Source organism: Acomys russatus, chromosome 5 (assembly GCF_903995435.1).
Source record: "Acomys russatus chromosome 5, mAcoRus1.1, whole genome shotgun sequence".
In the NCBI taxonomy this organism is placed as follows: domain Eukaryota; kingdom Metazoa; phylum Chordata; class Mammalia; order Rodentia; family Muridae; genus Acomys; species Acomys russatus.
Genome location: NC_067141.1, coordinates 49541169 through 49563576, shown reverse-complemented (window position 1 = coordinate 49563576; position 22408 = coordinate 49541169). Strand labels below are relative to the sequence as shown.

The 22408-nt window shown below is 35.1% G+C and overlaps 1 protein-coding gene across 2 annotated transcripts in view; it reads left to right on the top strand.

The window, feature by feature from the left end:
* Positions 1-22408, top strand: part of Kiaa2026 (KIAA2026 ortholog) — a 79685-nt gene that overhangs the window by 30764 nt on the left and 26513 nt on the right. For both annotated transcript variants that reach the window (XM_051146320.1, XM_051146321.1), the window contains 2 exons: positions 8841-10258; positions 20541-20620. In XM_051146320.1, coding sequence (XP_051002277.1) covers positions 8841-10258; positions 20541-20620 — 1498 coding nt within the window. The remainder of the gene's footprint in view (positions 1-8840; positions 10259-20540; positions 20621-22408) is intronic.

The following is a 22408-nucleotide window of genomic DNA, read 5'->3' as shown; positions in this document are numbered from 1 at the left end:
CTGAGAAGGAGACTATATGTTTTAGCAGAGGTGGTGGTAGTAAGAATTTCTGATTATTCTAGGTTTTTATTTTCAGAGGTGTGAAATACTATTGGAAATATAATTTTCCTGGAGAAGTACATAGATATAGTTCAGGTTACTTTGTAGCTTTCTTTTAAATTTGTGTCTTTGACCCTACACAGAGCTTTTGTCAGTTCCTTACTAAACTTTTTAAATTCCCTTTTTTGTTTTAACTTTGAGATTCTGTTATTAGCAGAGAAATTAAAAACCTGGATGATAAATTTGATATGAGTGGTTAATACTCCTAAAACATAATATATATTACTCATTTTAAAATGCAAATGCCTTAGCTTCCCTTTGTCATGCTTCTGTTTGCTTACATTGTAGTGTTTCCTTAATGGATTAGTTTAATTGAAGCTTCTGTGTTTTAACTACATTGCAAACTCTTGAGAAGGGGAGCGGGGGATCTACATTTTTTTTTTCTTCTTTATAATAAACATTCACTATGTTTATAAAAGTGAGGGTACTTTCAAATGTGAGATATATATATGTAAAGTTATTTACCACTAGCAATGTTCTTTCTACATTATGCATAGTTAAAATAACATGTTTTTAGTTAGAATTTCTGTTACATTTCATACAGTAACAGGTAAATAATGTTTCTAGGCCTGTAAGAAACAACATTTAAAAAATGAGAGTGTATTAGATAAAAGAAACAAGGGCCCATTTTTTTGTTCATTTGATTTTTAGTGAGTGATTATGGGTTTTATGATTCTTAGTCTTTTAATATTTCTACAAACAGAAAGCTTAGTATCATGAGTTAACATTCTAAAACCATGTGCTGCTTTCACTTCTTTATTTGTGTGTGTGTGTGTGAGAGAGAGAGAGAGAGAGAGACAGAGACACACAGGCAGGCAGACACACACACACACACAGAGAGAGAGAGAGAGAGAGAGAGAGAGAGAGAGAGAGAGAGAGAGAGAGAGAGAGAGAGAATATATGAGCATGAGAGTGCTCTGCATGTACACCTGCATGCCAGAGGAAGGTATCAGATTCCATTATAGATGGTTGTGAGGCACTATGTGAGTGCTGGGAATTGAACTCAGGACCTCTGGAAGAACAGTCAGTGTTCTCACCCATTGAGCCCTACTTGCTTTTGTTCTACTACTGTGCCTTTAAATGAATATTGCAGAACTGATTTTAAAGTCTGTCTTTTTCAGGAAAATGTGGTTAACTTCTATCTGTCTGCCTGTCTGTCTCTCCATCTCTCCTCCTCTTCATTTTATTTGAGACAGAGTCTCAATTATGTGCCCTTGACTGATCTTACTTACTATGTAGACCATGCTGGTCTTGACTGCACAGAATGTATCTGCTTCCCCGGTACTATTATTAAAGGTATAAGCTACAATGTTTAAAAAGGAAGAGGAGGAGGAAAGAAAGAAACAAGGAGGGACTAGAGAGATGGTTCTAGTAAGAGCCCTGGCTGCTCTTGTAAAGGACCCAGGTTCAATTCTCAGAACCCAAATGGAAGCTCATAACCCTCTGTAACCTGAGTTGCAGATGCGTGTTTCCCTCTTCTGTCTTCCATAGGCATCAGGCACACGTGTGGTGCCTATACAAACAGGCAAGACACTCTACATACAAGATAAATCTAAAATTGGTAGATTTTATACATTATCTTTAGAGCTCTAGATACTAAAGCTCTCCCATTCCCTGTTGACCACATTGTTGAGAATCAGTTGAAAGACTCCACACCCATGTTTTCACAGGACTGTTTTAAACCTGAATGTGGTATTCAACTGTCACTCCAACACTCTGGGAGACAAGCAGGAAGAGTACTGCAAGGTCAAGGCTAGCAGATATACAGTGAGCTCCAGGCCAATCTGAGCTGCATAAGTGAATCCTATCTTCAACAAAACAAAGCAAATAAGCAAAAACATAAAGCAACCATGTGCTTTCCCCCCTTTACCCCTCTGTAGTAAACCCAGAGTCTGGGACTAGATTCTAGCATCCACTCCTGAAAAATACAGCCCATGAGGAGTAGCATTGTGAACAGTATCCTTCCCTTAAGTAACTTTACATAGTGTACAGAGAGTTGGCAACATCATGTTTCAACTGCATGGCAGCTCTTCTAGACCTGGCCTAATGGAATGTAAATATTATATAATTGCTTAATTTTCTTCCAAGAGTAACCCAATTGATGCTAACTTTAGCCTGCCAAGTAAACACTCAAACTCTTTTACACTGACCTGCTGCGGAATTTTGAAGTCATCTTCTCACAATGCTTTGTGTGTTCTTTAGTTTCTCCATTAAGTGAATAGTTTCAGAATTTACCATGTCACTAACCTAATGACCAAAGGTTCTTTAACACTACTTTAGACAAAAACAGCTCTTCTTTTATCATCTGCCTAAATTTCTTCTTTCATTCTCTTCCTAATCACTACGAGTTGTTTTTCTTTCTATAGCTCCAGAAACATGTAATTTTTCTTTATCAAAACAAAGAGTAATTCATTGATATTAGTTATTTATGTATTGCCTTCAGGATCCCATGATTCCCCTTGGTTCTCTTTCTCTACTTGGGCTTTATTATTATTATCACTATTACTTTTTTTTTCCAGAGCTAAAGACCAAACCCAGGGCCTTGCACTTGCTAGGCAAGTGTTCTATCACTGAGCTAAATCCCCAACCCTTATTTATTTATTTATTTTATCATTTATTCTAGTATTTGACGTTCCCCCATAGGAGTTAGCATACTGGGTTCAAATTTTTAAAAAAAATTTAATGGTCCAGAATTTGATATTTTTAAGCTTTGAAGTAAAATATCACAAATGAAAAATTCCACACCTGATGAAATTTACACTCAAAATTTAAAAGTTTATATGGGCTGAATTCAGTGCACAGGTTCCTTAAAATGCTGCATTATGCATAAAACTACCTTTAGTCAACATGTATATGATATGTGGAACATAAATTAATTTCATGTATAAATTTGGATTCCATCTGCAATATACTTTATTTTATGTATATACAAAAACTATGAAATCCAAAATCTTTGGTCCTAAACAATTCTAGTAGAGATACTTAGACTGTGAATTCATTCTTTGGGTAAAAAAACAAGGCATTACACGTTTTTATTTTAAATTACATTTTTCATTTATTTTTATTTTGTGTGTATGATATTTTGCTTCCATGTATGTGCTCACTATACATGTATGTGCCTGGTGCCTGTGGAGGCCAGAAGAGGGCGTCTGGTCTCTTGGAACTGGAGCTACAGACATTTGGGAACTGCCATGTCGGTGATGGGAACTGAACCTAGGTTATCTGCAAGATCAGCAAGTGTTCCTAATTGCTCAGCCATTTCTCCAACCTTGATTTTTTTTTAAGTTGGTTGAGGCATGTGTTCCATACCATATAGGTGTAATACAGAAGACAGCTTATCTACTGAGCCATGCCCCAGGCTTTTACATTTTGATTTTAAAATAGAAATCTATCATAAATGTTAAATTTTGTTTGTGTGTAGAGTTACATAGCGATGATCCCTAGGCTTAGTATCTGAGAAGTTTTTCTAGCTACCAATTGATCTTACAATGAGTTTATAGTCAAAAGTTAGAATGAAAAACTTGATCAAACAGACAAACATAGTAAGTAAACCACCTCTTTTTGGTGTTTGATATTCTAACAGATACAGGATCTTACAACGAACTTTTTAAGCTCTTAATTAAATTTTATGGGAAGCGACTCAAAAATCTTTTGTATTGTTAACAGCAGAATTTTGAAGAGGAAATTCTGTTTGTCTTAACTTAAAAGTCTAGAAAAACTTCATTACTGGCCAAAACAAATAGAAGTTATACTTTGAATTAGATATATAGTATCTTCAAATGACCTGGCTTATCTTTATGTTCTAAGATTTTGATTTAAGAATTTTTCAAAGTTTGTGGACTATAAAGTCATATTGCACTGCTATGGCTTCTAATAAAAGGAAACAGTCTTACTATGCCTCATCCTCAAGTCCTGCATTTAGAGTCACCTGCCTTATCACTTAGCTCTTTCCTACAGTCATTTTCACATTGTCAAATAAATTCTTTTTTTTTTTTTTTTTTTTTTTTTTTTTTGGTTTTTCGAGACAGGGTTTCTCTGTGTTGCCTTGGCCATCTTGGACTCACTTTGTAGACCAGGCTGGCCTTGAACTCACAGCGATCCGCCTGCCTCTGCCTCCTGAGTCAAATAAATTCTTATATCCCTGTTTCTTACCTTTTTTAGTGTGTAGCCTGTATGGAAAAGAATGCTTAGTCCTATTTCAGCTACTGCCCTTGGTCAAAAACTTGCATGTTCTACTCTGTCTTGATTTTGACCGCTTCTTCCTTATCTTTTGTTTTGTTATTTTATTGTTGTTTCTATGTTTTGTTTTGTTTTTTTGAGAAGGAATCTCACTGTGTAACCCTGGCTGTCCTAGAATAGATCAGGCTGGCCTTGAACTCACAAAGATCCACATGCCTGTGCCTCCCTTGTGCTGTGATTAAAGGCATCTACCATTATGCCCTGCCTATATGGGTTTTTTTGTTAAATTAACCATCTTGTTTTTACCACCAAACTAAACATTACTTTTTATTAATATATTTACTAATATGGCTAACAGTTTATTTCTATTTTGTATTTTATAATTTATATTTTATAATTTCTGTCTATGATCAATTTTTAATTAAATATATTCCATTAAAGTGTTTTTCTCAGCATTTCACATTCACTGATCTTTTCTTGCTATCTCTAATTGCCATTAATCCCATTTAGTGTGTATTTTTTTATCTCAAACATTTTAATTTTCATTTGCAAAATTTCAATTTGGTTTGTTTTTGTTTGGTTTTGGCCTTTTGTTTGGTTGGTTGTTGGTTTTTTTTTTTTTTTTTTTTAGTCAAGACAGGGTTTCTCTCTGTAGCCCTGCCTGTCCTGGAACTCACTCCAAAGTATCGGCTGGCCTTAAATTCAGAGGTCTGCCTGCCTCTGGCTCTCCAGGGCTGGGATTATAGGTGTGCACTATCGCTACCATCTGGCATTGTGTTGTTGTTTGTTTGTTTTAAATATGTTCCAGGTTAAGTAAATTTTGTTTTTATTATTGTTTAATTTTGTTTTTTATGTTTGAGTCCAGGCACTATGTAGCTTTGGCTAGCCTGGAACTCACTATCATAAACCAGACTGGATTTGAACTTGTAGCAATTCACCTGCCCCTGTCTTCAAGTACTAGGATTACAGGCTTGTGCCACACATACCTAGTTCAAGAGAACTTCTTGGCCATGCAAAAAAACTGTTTGAATAACTATCACAATGTTTGTTGGTTCTAATATCAGTATCATTTCTGAATATGTTTTGGTTGGTTTTTAAAATTTATTAATTCTTTGAGAATTTCATACGATGTAGTTTGATTATATACTCCCTTTCCTCCCTCTAACCCCTCCCAAACTTACCTCTATTATCTTCTCCCTGATGTTTGTGTCAATCCTTTCTTTTCAAAATAACTACTACGTCCAATTTCTGTTGCACATAGACTTCTGGGCATGCCAACAGCCAGTGGAGCATAGCCAATTTACTAGGGGCCACACTCTTAAAGAAAACTGACTCTACCTCCCAGAGGAGCCATCACTTGTCAGTAGTTCATCAATTATGGGTGGGCGGTCATGAATCCTTTTGCCTCCATGCTACCATGATGACTATCTCTATCTTGTGTGGGTCTTATGCCAGCAGCCATAACTGCTGTGAGTTCATGAGTACAGTATTCTGTCATCCTGTCCTCCCTATCCTTTTGCTCTTACCATCACTCTTTCCAACCCAACCCCTCTTCCACAGTGGTATCTGAGTATTAGGATGGGATTATGATATAGTATCCTAATTGTGACTGAGCATTCTGTTGATTAACACATGTTCTCTACATTTTTACTAGTTGTGAGTTCCTGTTTGCCATCATCCACTGCACATCTCTGATGAGGTCTGATAGCTGTACTAATCTGTGGGGAAAGAAAAAGATGGACTTAGAGGGCACTTTGATTTACTGTTCATTTAGCCAAATAATCGTAGGCTCATTCTTGGGGTCTTTGAGTTTCCTAACCATGGGTCCTTGGCCAAATTGGCAGTACTGGGCAGGCACTTTCTCCTGTGGAACACGCTTTACTAAACTCAACCAGAAAGTGATTGCTTATCCCAAAGACATTTGCTATCACCATTGGACCTGTGAGCGTGTCTTACCATAATGGTTTTTATTAGAGCTCACAGGATTCTCTGCAAGGTGAGACGGTTGACTCTTTTTACCTAGCAGCCTACATCATACCTTTCAGCACTATGAAAGGCAGAGGAAGAGAGGAAGCTTTGTGCTCAGTACCAACTTGATTTCTCCATGTCCCATGACGTATGTGTGTGGTGTTTTCAGCAATAAGACTCTTACCATTAAGTTCTATAGGCAATCAAGAACAGTGTGAATAGCCTATACTGCTTTGAGGATCTCTGGGATACTCTGACCAACAACTTGAGGGGAGGTATCACATACCTGGCACTGGGCTTTTTATTTGGCAATGTGTGGCTTTGTGAAGAAGCAAAATTACCTGTGTAGGGTAACTAATTAAATGCTTATAAAATGGGTTTCCGTGTGGCTTTTTCAAATATCTTTAGTGCTAATTATAGACAGTGTATGCCTCTTGACAATCTTTGTTTTTGGCTAAATTGAGCTAAATTAAGCTACCTTCATTCTCTTGGTCAAAGTTTAACATATTCTATAGCCTCCTTATTTTTCTTAGTGTGTTGTTTCTTCTGGACAATTACTAAGCATTCATGTTGCAGGAGATGGGGAATAACTGCACACTGAATGGTGGACGCTTTGCTCTTGGGTTTAAGGGTTCTGACAACATACCATGAGTCTGACAAGTTTATGGATTCTGTCAGCTCTTTGGGGCCTGACCTGCTAAGGCCTAGTTGTATTTGTCAGTTTAGGAATACATTTTCTCCTTTTTTTCTTACAATAATTAAGTTGAAACCTCTTAGATTGGCATCTTAAATAAAGGGAGTATCAATTTATTCTGTTTTGTCTTTGAAACAGAGTATCATGACACTTTGAAATTTTAATATATTTGTATTTGTTCTTGTTGTACCTGCATATAGTATGTATTTGTTGTTAAGGACCACTTCTGGGAGCTGAATCTTTCCTTCTGTTCTGGAGGTCAAATTCAGGTCATCAGGCGTGGCAACAATTGGCTTTACATTCTGAGCCATCTTGCCTCAACAGCTGAATTTTGTTAATATTTAATATTTTTTGGATAGCCAAATACATGTACATACTAAATCACTGATGGAGATATCTGTATTAATCTTATTTAATTAACTGAAATTATAAAATATGATTACATTTTTAATATAAGTGAGATAATAGTGTAGACTCTTAGCAAAAAACATAAAATATGATTATTCTATAAAAGAAAAAAAACTTGATATTTGTCAGTGTAGTGTTTTTTAACTGTGTATTCATCCTAAAAGATTACAGATGCTGAAACTCAGAATTAATTCTTTCTATGTTTTGGCATTTTCTGACTACTTTCTACATTCTCCTTCTTTCTAGTCTCTTGTAATCATTATTTGACTTTATTCTTCCATTAGATTGAATTTTTAGTTTCTACACATGAATGAAAACTTGTAACTTCTGTCTTTCTGATTATGGTTTATTTCACTTACATAATGATTTTCAGATATGTCCATATTGCTAATGACAAATTAATTCTTTAACGGCTGAGTAATACCCCATTTTATGTACATTATCACATTTTCCTTACCTTTTGATATGTGATAGACATCTTGGCTCATTTTATATTTGTCCAGTAATATAATTTAGTTTTTGTGCTTGTGGTATGTATACATGTGTCTGTGTCTGTGGGTGTGTTCATGTATATGCAGGTGCATATGTGTGTGGAGAGACTCGAGTTCAGCATCAGCTGTCTTCCTCTGTCACTCTCCACCTTATTTTTTCAGACAGGACTGTCCAGTCAGTTAACTTCTGGGATTCACCTACCTCTATAACTTTGTACCCTCACCCCCTTCTTCATGCACACAAATGCTGGGCTCATAGCTGCATACCACTGTGCCCAGCTTTTGCATGGTGCTGGGATGTAACCCTGCTTATACAGCAGGCACTTTACCAATGGAGCCACATCTCTTTCCCCTAGTTTTTTATAGTTCTGTTTTTCTTGTCCAATAAAGCTCCATGTAACACTGATAAGCATATAACTTTTGCTTACATTATTATTGTTGTTGTTATTTACTATAACTTTATTCTCTTTTTGAGCCAGTGTTTCTCATATGCCAGGTTGGTCTTATATTCACAGTATAGCCAAAAATGCCGTTGACCATCCAGTTTTTATGCGGTGCTCGGCATCAAACCCAGAGCTGCTTACATGCTAGACAGACGCTCTACAAACTGTCTACACCCCAGCCCCATTACTATAATTCTCTAGAAATGAAATAATATGATAAAAATAAACATTTTATAGCTTTTATATGAAGTCATAATATAGAAATAACTATAATCAAAATTCACTGTGTTGTATTAGCTAAAGTAGATACATGTGGTAAGTTAAAGAGTTTCACCCTGGAGATGTTAGGGATAGTTCTCCGTCTGTGGAACTGGAGCTGGGGGTGCAGCGGTATATGTATTTCTTTATGGGGATTGATGGGAAACATACTTTTAATAGGGCACTTTTTACTGATGTGGAAAACTAGAACAGGTGTCTTAATAACTGAAGGTAAATATATTAAAATTTCATTGTTTGATGCTGCTGTCTTTAAGTAATGTACTGTTAAATTTTGTTTAGGCTTCGGGAACAAGAAAGAAAAGAGGCAGAAGAAGCTTGCCAAAAAGAAGTAGAAGAGTGGGAAAGAAGGCTCCTTGCTCAAGCAGCTCCAGCCACTATGGAGAACATGTGGGAAATTCCAGCCATTGGGCATTTCCTTTGTTTAGCCCAACAGATTCTAAACTTGCCAGAAATTGTCTTTTATGAACTGGAGCGCTGTCTTCTGATGCCTCAGTGTAATGCCTTTCTGTCTAAAATAATGACTTCTCTCCTGAGCCCTCCCCATCGCAGGCCTACCTTACACCGAAGACCCACTTTGCCTTATAGGACCTGGGAAGCAGTGCTGAGACAGAAAGTGCAGCAGTGGTACACTGCTGTGGGACAAACTGAAAATCCTGATAACTGTGCTGAAAAACTTGGCTTGTGTCCTCAGTTTTTTAAGGTTCTTGGAGAAGTTAATCCATTGGAAGAAAAACCTTTTCACGAGCTACCTTTCTACCAAAAAGTATGGCTTCTTAAGGGACTTTGTGACTTTGTATATGAAACGCAGAAAGACGTCCAGGATGCTGTGCTGGGGCAGCCTATTCATGAGTGCAGGGAAGTTATCCTTGGTTATGATTATCTGGAGAATGCTTACGTGCACTTTCCACAGTTCTGTGGTGCAGATGTACGGATCTATAAACAAAGACCCTTTCAGGCCCCAGAATTTCCAGTTCCACCCATTAAAGTAAAAAGAGTACCTCGGATTAAAGTGGAGAAATTTAAGTGTGACTATGTTAGTGCAAGCAATGGAGGGCACAGATGTCATAGAGAAGGTGTGCGCTCGACTTGGAAGAAGGAGCAGGAGATTGATTTTGATCCAGCCTGTTGTCCTGCTAAAATGAACTTCGATAGTCATGACATCTCTTTTGAAATGGAAGTGAAATCCATCTGTGACATTAAAATTCACAGGCCCTGTGAAATTGAAAAAATTGATTGTTGTAAAGAAAATTTGCAGAAACCTAGAAGTCCAGGAGAAGTTACTGGCTTTGGAGAGCCACTCAGTCCAGGTGAAATAAGGTTTATAGAAAATCAGGAAAAATGTGGTGAAGTTTCCAAAGTAAAGACAGAACCCAGTCCATTAAAAGAAAATGCTCTGAAATCTTGCCAAATTCATGTAAATGGAAGTCACATTGATCACCCAGACATTACCTGCCGCAAAGTTGTAAGGGATATATTGTTAGAACACTCACTACAGAGCAACAAAAAACTCAAAATAAGCAAAATGAGGGCGAAAAAAAAGAAAAAGAAAAAAAAGAAATTGAAAGATGTTTTGAATGAAAATTTACAAAGAAAGCGTGAAAGTCTTCATTCTCTTGCCTTCAAGTCTTGCAAACCTGAGATCCAGAATAAATTACTGATTATCAAAAAGAAAGGAAAACATAAGAAGCACAAATCTGGTAAGCTGACGTACTGAGCAGACATATTTAGGTGTAATGAAATTCTCAGTTATGCATCATGGGAGCTCTTTCTGAAAGAATGTAATGCATGTGTGTGCTTATGTGTGTGAGGGTCAGGTTTTGTTGCATATGATTAAAAACCCAGGACAGGAGAGATTTTTACATACTAATAAAAAAAGAAGTATACTACATTTGAATAAATCTCAGTTTGACATATTTGAATATTTTTTTATTTTTCCCTGTAAATGATGTCTCATCACTTACATTAAGTGCTTTGTTTTTCTTCCAAGCTTAAGACAACACAAGCATAGCAGCTCATTTCTTTTTCTAGAGTAATCATATTATTTACTTGAATCTGAACTTATTCCTCATATCACATATTTTTTAAGCACTTTGTTTTCACTGTGTATTTCACATCTAGAAAAAATTTGAACCTGGGAATTTTGTCAAACTAATAAAATATAAAGCATATACTTAGGAAAGGATTTGCAATTATGTCTTTTGCCCAAATTAAATGCCCTATGTATTTGCCAGCAGCCTGTTTGAACAACAAAAGTTCTATGCTTTTCATATTACCTGTCTTAACCAGTTTATGTCTCATTTACCATAGGATAGACATATGGTCAGTTTATTAAAAAAATTTTTGCTTGATGGAGGAAAAAATAAGAATTGCTTACCAAAATGAGTTGTGGTTCCAATATCATTGTGAGTTTCATTTTTATTCCTTCTCACAGCCACATAGTAATTAAATGAGCAGAAATTTGCTACTGAGTTGTCAAATGAGAGAGTGAGTTTGTAGTTATTTAAATCATTAAATAGAAGTCAGTATGTTCTAAAACATGTATGTAATGAAGCATTGCTAAAGAGTAGAGCAGAAAGGTGATTTAGCAGGTAAAAGCTCTTGCCACCAACCCTGGTGACCTGCGTTCACACACACACACACACACACACACACACACGAAGTTTTTAAAGTAGTTGTAGTACAGTGTTTACTACCAAAACCAGGCCTAGCTTGTTGGACTAAAACTTCAAAAGTGATCCATATTGACTTAGTTTTTAAAAGTAACTTTCATTAGCAAACCTTTGGTATGAAAATTTGCAAAGAACCTGGGAAGGTCTTTATGCTCTGGCTTTCAAGTCTTATAAACATGATATGTAATGGTATTACATCAGATGTTATAAGGATAAAGCATTTGTTTTACTCATTTCAGGCCACTTATTTTGTACATTTTTTTATTAGGTGTTGAACAGCATGGCCTTTTATAGTTGTATTTCTGACATGTTTGAGTGCAGTGCTTTCTCATATGTTTTAGAAAGTGAGCTCCATATTTATAGATTTGACAAGGTTTCTTCTTACTCAGTGTAAATTCATAGTGCATTTCTGGGAAACTCCTACCACATTTGTTTTGAAATTTAGAAGTCTTCAGATTTTATAGGAATATTATGATGTAATTCCTATTTGTAGAGTAACATCCGCAGTAGGGACTTGTGGGTGGTTAGAGCAGATGAAGTGAAAATTATTTTTAAAAGCTTATAACAGGTAAGGGCTGAATTTGTTAACTATATAAATTATTTAAACATTTTTAGTTTTCAGAACCTTTTTTAAACTTAAAATGTTAGATAAATGATTTGAGGCCTATGTATTAACAATTCTGGAAGACTTAAAAGGAAAGAAAACTTTAATTTTGATTAATACAGTATGCTCCTCAAGTTTATTTTGACACATACCTTTTTCAAGTAATGGTTAGCGCATGTGCTTTATAGAGCATACTTTGGGATAAGCTATGTCATCCATAACTGATTTATGAATTTTCTTAGAGTGGACTAAATTCTGTATATGGTTATCTGCCCCACAACATGTTGATTACCACAGGCTTTAAAATCTTAGATATTTCTCAGTTTTAGTTAACCTTATTGTTGAGATGGAAGTTGATTTTTTTTTTTTAAATAGAAGATATAAAGGCAAATTGATTCAAATGATTTGATACTTTTTAAGCATTTTATCTGCTTTTCAGAGATGGGTTTTTATTTCTTTTTGCTAGATTATAGTTTCATTTTTGTAGTCATTTATGCCTTTTGCCTGCCATTTAAGCTGAACAAGTAAGACTGGCTGAGAATAGACTAGAAATAATTTTTACATTTATTTTATTATTTTTCCAGAATTTTATGTATGGTTATGTAGAACATATGTACATCATTTCCACTCCACACCTTACCCACTGAACCTCTTCCTGTGTCTCCTCTAATCCCTTTCAACTTCATGACCTCTTTAATTATCATTGTTACACACGCAGACATATAAAAACATAACCTGTTGAGTTTATTAAATATCTCACAATGCCCTGCCAATACACGAAAAGAGTTGCAGGCAATTAATTGCTGCTAAGAAGGAAAATAGGTCTTTTCTAGAGATGAGCCCCACCTCCACTGATGGATTATCCAGTCATAAGTGATCAACTGTAAACACACATATATAAACAATACTAAATAGAAATAACTTTTTAAGGGAAAAAAACCAAAGTTTAAAAAATGCATGTTCTTTTAAAAGTTACTATTGCTATTAGTAGAAAAGCAAAAATAATGTATTCATTTCTACTCTAAGCAAAAAAAAAAAAAAAAAAAAGGCCTTTTCCTCATTAACTCATTCTTTTATCACTTCCTTAAGGAAACTTTCCATTATTTTTCTAAGTATGTACATAAGTATATCATTAGAACATTGGGCAGTTCTTTATAGTAGTTAACTAACAGTGGCATTTATTACTGGAATATTTTGGTGAGTGTTTTGGTACTGTTACAGATTATGTGAAGCAAATAACTCAAATTAATTTAAAATACAAAAATGCATTTGCAGTAATATCTTAAGTTATCTATCTTAAACTAGTTTTAGTTTAAAGAAGTTTTCCCTTCAGTAGTCATGCTTTTCAACCCGATCATCTGATCTAAATAGATAAGGCAGGCGGTCTTATTTTCTTATAGGAAGAAACTACGGTCAGCAGGATAGCCCAGTTGAGTAAAGGCTCTTGCTGCCAAGCCTAATGACTCGAGTTCATCCCTAGAACCCATAGGGTAGAAGGAGAGAACCAACTCTTACAAAGTTGTCTTTTGACCTAAACACACACACACATACACACACACACACACACACACACACACACACACACACGTTGTTGTTGGTTTTTTGTTTTGTTTTGTTTTGTTTTGTTTCTTTTGAGACAGAGTCTCACCCTGTAGCTCTGGCTGGCCTAAAACTCTGTGTAGACCAGGGAAGTCTTGAACTGGAAGAGATCCACGTACCTTTGCCTACAAAGCACTGAGATTAAAGGAATGCGGGCATACGCCTGCCTAATTTTTTAAAAATATGAAAATTAAGTTCAAAACTGGTAAATATGGGTCTGTGGAGGTTGCTCAACTATTCAGAACACTTGCTGTTCTTGGGGAGCATCTGAGTTCAGTTCCTAGCGCCACAAGGAGCTCGCAGCCATCTGCACCTTCACTGCCAGGGTACTTGACACCCTCCTTGCCTTTCATGGCACCAGGCATGGAGTAGTATACATACATGCATGCAGACAAAAAATTTTAAAGAATAAATAAATCTGAGATAAAAATTGATCAATAGCCTTCTAAATTTAATAATCAGAACTGTACAATAAAATAGAAAATCTTGGCGTATGCTATGGGAAGAGTTCACAAAGAATGAAGAAATTTGACAAATAATTAGGCTTGAATAGATAAAAATGATTAATATCATGAACAAAAGCAGAGGTATAATTAACCAAGTTGTAAGAAAACAAAAAGTACAATAAAAATCCTTGAAGTGAAGCCAGGTGGTGGTGGTGCATGCCTTTAATCCCAGCAATAGGGAGGCAGAGGCACACAGATTTCTGTGAGTTGGAGGCCAGCCTGGTTGAAGAACAAAACAAAAACAACAAAAAACCTTTGAAATAGCAGCGTAGGTCAGAGGCTATTTGAGAGTATACCATTAGGAGAGACCCTTTTCTCTCCTAGGACATAAGACCCTAGTTTAAATAATTGAGCCAAAATCCCAAGAGTACATGAGTGAGCGTGACGTAAGATGTGTCAGACAGATAAAAAGCAGTTAGTTTATAGAAAATAACTTAGAAATTATAAAATTAATAATATTTGGTTACTTCTAAGGCCACATTTGTAAGAAGTTTGTAGAATTTTATATTGACAGTACCTAGATCCTAACTATGTGTGTCTTTGTGGGATATATTCTTAGAGCACCAACTAGGGACGCAAGTGAAAGATTCTTACCAGTTTGCTTTTGTAATTTTGCAGTACTAGGAATGAAATCCAAATCTTTATGAATGCCAGGCATGGATACAGCCACTAAGTTACATCCTTAGCCACATGCCATTTCTTTTTTTGGTCTCCTCTGTTTCTCCCTCATGAAAATTATTGTTCATGTATTACTCTTAGCATTTGTACTTTTTATTTCCTTTAATCATAAAAACTCCCAGAAATAGATGACTACAGGTATTTTTGTCTTGTGTATGTACGTGTTTTGCCTTTATTTATATATCCATCTTACATGGGTGTCCGTGCTGCTGGAGGCCACACGAGGTGATATATCCGCTGGAACTGGAGTTAGGGATGGTTGTGCGCTAACATGTGGGTGCTGAGAACTTAACCCTGTTCCTCTGAAAGATTGCCAAGTGCTCTTAATTGCTGAGTCATCTCTCCAGCCTTGAGATTTTACAAATGTTCTTTAAAATGAGGAAAGGAAGATCTATTTACGTATTGAGTGTTACACGGCTAATAAATGGCAGGATTCAAAGAAAAATCTGAAAAGATAATTAAAGTGCAATTAATAACCATGAAAAGAAGCTGGTAGAGTTTAAATGAAGAGCTGGAAGATGACTGTGAAGAGAATTTAAATATAAATAAGGGATGCCGTGTAACTTTTCTATTACATTGACAGAATAAGCCATTCTATCTTAAGAGAGGTGTACAGAGAGTGGCAGAACTTAGCACCTAATTTTTATTTTTCAGTTCCTTTTTTTCCTCTCAGAACAAATACTCACATGACACTAAGTTAAAGAGAAAGATAATTGGATGTTTAAGAGTTACCATATTGTGTGATTAGGTTAAAAAAATTAACCATTATGACAAGAACATTCTTCATAAGCAAGGAGAACAATCTGAAAATCAATTGTTTGATTAAGATCAAATTATTTATTTACAGCAGTCCAGAAACTTCTATAGACTTAATATTAGCTTAAAATATGCATGTGTTGTAAATAAGACACAAATTAAACTCTATTTCTGGACTTTGACATCCCAAGCACTTCCTAGATCCACTATTTAGTATCATACAATATCCTTGAAATTTTTTCTTTTTACTTTTAACAATAATTTATGCCTTTTACCTGTCTACTTAATAATTATTATTTCTAAAAACACAGGGAGGTAATGATTGTGTTGGTAGAATTTTAAACCATGGAAAGGTTAGGTCCGGAAAAGAATTGTTAAAAGCCTTTGAGTAGCCCTGTGCGCTGAGGGATGAAAACAGACACAGGAACACAGGTGAAGAATGGGAATAAAGATAAGGAATAGACTAAAAGGAGAACTGAATTTTCAGTTCCAAATGATAATGGGTGAATCATTTGTGCTTCAGGTAGAGGCTAATATAGTGTACAATTTTCTTTTAGGTGGAATATGAGTTTCTTAAGCTGTTCTGAGCATGGTGTTTGAGAAAGCTTCACTTGGTATACTTTTGTGACATTAATTATGAAGTTCCTTATAAGGATTATTAAGATATTCTTAACATGTTTTCCAAGCACTAATTAACTTTGCAAATAACAACGTTTTAAGCTCAGTGGCGTGAGACTAAAACATCATTTTTAAAATTGTTTGTATTTTAAACTGGTTTCGATTTACACACAATCTTAGGCCAGGGTATATTTGGTTTATGCGCAGGTGATTTGGGGCTCTGAGACTAAAAGCCTTGAGTATGTTAAAACCATGAAAATGCCCCACTGGTGGCAGCTAGTATGTGTCATGTCATGAAACAAAAACAAATTAACAAATAACTGGAATATGAAGGTGGTTGGGCTGTGACATCTTTTACCCTGTTAATCGTACAGAGTTAATTAGGCTTACCTGGCAAGCCAGACAGATGCCCCTTTCTCCCTCACAATTATTTATGTGTTCCTCATAAAGCTGCCTGCTCAGTGAATGAGAACAGCTTTTGCCTGATAGAAAACAAATATTTTTCAGTTGTAGATCTACTGGTATCTGTATTTTACTGCCAGCCTCTCCAAGTAAACCCAAATAATGGCTGTGTGGTTTTGTACTAACCTATGCTTCATATAAAAAGTAATGTTTAATTTTAAAAGCCTGAATTTTAGCAAACAATGAGAAACAAATATTCAGGTTATCTTTTGAGGTTGCACAAGGTGTTAAGCAACAATGGACATGCAAATCTTTTCATCCTGATTTTAAAAAGATTACTCTGAGGTCAGTCAGAAGCACATTTCATCCCCGCATAAGTCTGAAAGGAAGCAGTATTATATCATCAAACAGTACAGTTTCGAAGTGAGGAAAATGTAGTTAATATCTGCTCCAGGGCATAGTAGCTATAAATTCTCCACTGATTTTTGTTTATAGTCTATTCATTAGTAAAAATAAGCTAATATAGTCTTTAACTTGCTGTTTTGCTATGAAGATAAATTAGACTATCAAATTCATAAAGCCTGTCATGCCTGTTTGTTCATTCATAGTGGAATCCACAAATGGCAGCTATAATTTTTGTGAAATAGAATTACACGGTGGAAAAAACTTGGACTTTGGAGTTAGAATCACTGTGTGTGATGCTTATTTACTGGCACTTGAGTAAGTTAGCTAATCCTTTTGATCTTTAGCTATCGCTAGCAAAATATTGGTTATTTACTTTCAACAGTTGTTTTGGAAATTAAATAATTTACATAAAATCAGTTTTAGTAAGTGTGGCATATAGTAGGCTCCCAATAAATATTAGTCCTCTTATAACCACTATAAGCATTAGTCCTGCTATGTCCACTATTAAGTCACTTGTAAAACTTTGGTAAATAGTATAAATTAAACCAGGAATGATCATGCCCACCTCTAATCCCAGGTTCTATAGAGGCTGAGGCCATAGGATCTTATGTTCAAGAAGAACCTGTGCAGTTTACCAAGACTATAACTCAAAAATAAAAAAGGACTGGGGATATTACTCGGTGACAGAGTGTTGTCCAAGAAAGCATTGTTCCCTTGGGTTCAATTTCCTGTACTGAAAAAGTATTAATTACTTAAAGTAATTTCAGTGTGATCTTCAATAAAAAATGGACTCAACTGGATGCACAGAATTATTAAGAAATAACTTGCCTCTTTTTTCCTCTACCACTATACTGCCAAAATTTCTGATGAAAAAATGGGATTCTAGTATTTAAGGAATACTTTTTGGAAGCTATGCATTGTGTGTTGAGAGTATATAATTTCTGTCATCAGTAACTCACAAGAGGAAAAAATTTAGTTATGATGCCTTGATGGGTGTTACATTAGTGGACTTAATGTAATATATATAAACATAGCACATAACAAAAGCTGTAAAGAAGAAGCAAGGAAAAAAAAAAAGATTAAAATGTAAGACTTGCAAGACCTGGGAGATGGCTTATCACATCAGTTAGATACTTGCTGCAAGGCCTGATAACCTGAGTTCATTGTCCAGAACTCACATTGTGGAAAAAGAGAAGTAGCTTCCACAAGCTGTTTACTTACGTACATGCTCAATCAAGGCCATGTAGCTAGTGGATGGCTAAAGCAGATATCCACATCCACAGAGCTTGGTTCCAGACCTCAATGTTAAAGCTACTGATGCAGTGATATGTCGAGGAACTTACTAACATTTAACCAGCCTAGTGGCTAAAGGAAGTAACCACGTAACTTTGTAAATCTACTCACATAAAGTGGCTGCTAGAATTTATTGAGAATTTACTACTTGAGTTGAAAAGTCTATGAGACAACAATATGAAAAGCATTTGACTGTTAAAGGTGTCTGTATTTATAGTCAGACGAATAACTTTAGGCTAATTAGATTGATTTTTAAGCTAACTGGCGATGTAGTTCAGTTGGTAAAATGCTTGCCTCACATGCATGCAGCCCATGTATGGTCCCTAGCATTGTTCAAATGCCATTGTAGTGCGTATACGTAATCTCAATACTAAGGAAACTGATACAGTGGAATTGCTATGAGTTTGAGGACAGCTAGGACTACATGGCAAAAAACTCCCCCCAAAAAGTTGTGATGAGATGTACAAGATGGCTTAGCAGGTGTAGGAACCTGCTGCCATGTCACACAACCTAAGCCCTCAACCCACTGGTGGAATTAGAGAACATACTCACACTAGTACCATGTGAAATAAATAATTATTTTTAAAGTAATGAGGCATGCTTATACTTCAGCAGTTGGAGGCAAGAGGATCAGAAATTCAAGGTCTTCTTCAACCAAAACCTAACCTAGAGACATTGTCTAAATAAACAAACAACCAAACAAATAAATAAAGCAAGCCTAATAGAACCGTAAAAGAGAAGGATTGAGGGAGAGTTTTTGTTCCGATTGTTTTTTTTTTTTTTTAAGCCTCAGCACAAAGTATAAATCAAATTTACTTTTACTTAGCAAATCGTTTCTTGTGAACTTTGTCAGGAAAATTATAATGATGAGATAGATGGCTCAGCAGTTAAGAACACTTGTTTTCTCAGAGAAATTGAGACCCATGGTGATTTTATTGAAAGGGAATACAGAAAATAACGATTATATTGTCATTGAAAATTACTCTAGTTGGGTTGAATAAAATGCAACCAAATTAACATATTTCTTGTGAGTTCCTATCAATTTAAAAATATTTAGAGAAGGTTATTAGAATTACATAAGTAACTATTTTCTCTTTTGAAAAAGGTAAATATTAAGTTGATTTTAGTATAGAAATAATTGTGACTCAGAATTAACAGAGGACTGCAAATGTAGCTCTGAGGTAGAACAGTTGCCCAACATGCAGAAGACCTTGGGTTTAAACCCAGAACACACCAAAACACTTAACAGACATTTTCGTGCTCCTAAAGATCATAAACTCCTAGAAGACAGGGTCTCCACCTGATAATTCCTTATTGCCCTCATAAACTAGTGTCTTGTATACAACATTTGTTTCACAATTAAATAAATATATTTTTTTGTTTTGTGTATGCCTGTTTTCCTGAATGTATGTGTGTACACCATGTGCATGCAGTGTCTGTGAAGGCCAGAAGAGATTAATTTCATGGAACTAGAGTTGTAAGGCACCGTCGAAGGCTTCTGGGAGTGAACCCAGGTCCTCTAGGAGAGTAGGCAGTGCTTTTATAATCCCTGAGCCATTCCTCCAACTCACAATTAAATAAATTTGTTACATGATAATTACACACAAGGAGATGATGTGGTGGCTCACATATATAATACCAGTTCTTGGGGGCCTGGGGCAAGAGAAATCTTGTGAGCTTGAGGCCAGCCTTGGTTACAGTGTGAGGTCCTCAACATTAAAACAAAGTAAGGAAAAAATGCATTTCAGCATTTTCCTTGCCAAAAGTGCGTGTATGAATGTTTTATTTTTGTGAAGTTAAATGCAAAGAGGTAGATACATACTTCAGCTGTATTCTGGGAATTGGAGTCTTTAAGGGTGAGGGTTATTTTTCCTCAGAAATTCTGAGTGCACAGAGTACTATTGTACATTAAATGGATATGCCAGTTCCACTGTTTAAAACTTCAGATATCAAATACTCCTGAGACCAGCCCATTAAACAAATACAGAGCTAAAGGGATGGCATCCTAATGTTACTAAGGGGTTTTACTTTTGGTTGAGTCGTCCATAATCTTACGATAAAATACTTACCAAGGTTCCTGAGTACAGAAGTCTTTGTTCAGGTAAGGCTCTGCAGTTTCATAAGCTGTGAATGCAGACTTTAACTAAGCAGTAGTTTTGTGACTTTTATGCTTACTCCTTTTAATAAATTCAAGTGTTTATGCATCACCTTGAAAAGTTTACTAATTTTGGTTCTTATATAAATACACAGTTAGTTAATGTGTCTGTTACAGGTAGTTACAGTTTAATATTTGCTTTCACTGAGGCTTGTTTGATTCATTATTTTCATTTGGCTTACTAGCAGCCATCTGTTAGTTACAGTTTAACTTTCAAGGCTCTATGTAATTTGGTTTCTGTTAATGAGGTGCTGTAAACAGCATTATGAAGTTTGTTTCTTTTAATCTTGAAAGGAAAAAAATCCATATCTAAAAAAGCAATCACAAAGAAGAGGAAAACTGTCACAAAGTCACCTGCTGTGCCGGAGTTTCAGGTAAATGTTTCAACATTGTCACCAAGATTTTAGTTTAATTTTTTGTTTCAGTGCCATTCCTTGAAAGAATGACTGAATGTCGAGAAACTACAAGGTGTCTACTTTTGTTTCTAACAATGTTTTCCTTTAAAGTAAAAATGTAGGCATAGGCAAAATGTAATTTTTATAAATCTCTTTATCTCTGATAAACCTTGGTATTTTTAGTTTCCAACCTATACCAGCTTTTATAAATGTAGTTTAGTGGAAGTGTGTGCACATATTATATTTGTATACATATATTCCTCAATATATATAAACAAATGTATAAATGAGTCTTCTAAGAAAAAATCATGGTTTGTACATAGTAATGTTACTCTGGTAATCCATTCTTACATATTTAACCAATAAAGAATGTTGGACTGATTAACTCAAAAAACAGGCATTTTAGCTTTTAACTATAAATAAACTGTATTTAGTAAAGGCTAAGTATAATACTCTTTAAACATTCTGCAAAAAGAAAAATTGCTGCCATATGTGAAGTACTAATTGAGATAAGTAATTCATCGTAGTTAAGTATGCTTTTATTTTCTATTTATACAGTAAGTATTTTCTCCAACAAATGACATTTTTTAAAAGAATATTTTTGTAGTATTGTGGCCATTTCGTTTCCAAAAGTTGTTCCCTCCCCCCTCAAAGATTTATAAGCTCATAAAATAAAAGTGATAAAATTGAATTTGTAGGTCTAAAGTGTTATGAAAATAAAGAGCAAGAAAAATACTGTGTAATAGTATTATTCATCTCTTTTCAGTAAAAATCCTATGTAGGAGAAGTTGAAATTTGATTTTAAAAAATCAGGTGTCTTTAAATAGTAAAAGAAAAATATATTTTCTAGTAGAATAAATTAATGACATTATTAGGATGAATTACGTTCTTTAGAATGTTTTACATAACCTTTATACAGAATAGCCAGTAAAATATAATTTACTGAGTTGTATTTTATTTGACTAAAGCCACCCTGACATTCATTGCTTGCTACATGTTAATGATATATGATTATACCTTTATGCTTCCACTGGTCGTCAAGTTAGCTTTTGTTATTTCTCCCACTCATTTTCTCCCCAATTTCTTAATATAGAACTGTATAGATCTTAGGACAAAGTGGGCGATCTTTAGTATTTTCCTTGTTCCTATGTTAGTAAGTGGATTCTTATATGTAATAATACATAGAACACAAACTGCATAGATAGTACTTTGTACAGTTGTGGGTGGTATTAGTGATGTATGAAATCAACTCAGTGGATTTTGACTAGCATTTCTTTTTTACACCAAAATTAAAAAAAGAATTTTATCACTGTATCAGATATAATGAGCTTGTTACATATAATACCATGAATATGTATAGTCATATGTATTATTTTACGAAACTGGTTTTAGTTGCCTCTGTGTGTATGTATGTTGACATGCATGCTAAATGGTATTTTTGATTCTTTCTCATAGAAGCATGTTAGAAAACATTGTTGTAAGTGATACTTCTAGTCAGTTATTGACCATTTGCTTATTACTCAGAAATTTAAGGTCAAAAGTACATGTTTTGTTAGAGTGAGCTGTTCAAAATAAATAGTCTCTTTCCTGGTTCTTAAGGCTTGGGGGTAGAGAAGCATTGTGTGTGTGTGTGTGTGTGTCTGTGTCTGTGTGTCTGTGTGTCTTGTTTGTAAGAGCTAAGGTAGCTCTTATTTCTAGTTTACAGTGTAAATGATATGATTCATGAAGAAAACTTGAAACTGTCTTCTAAAACTAGAGATAAAAGGG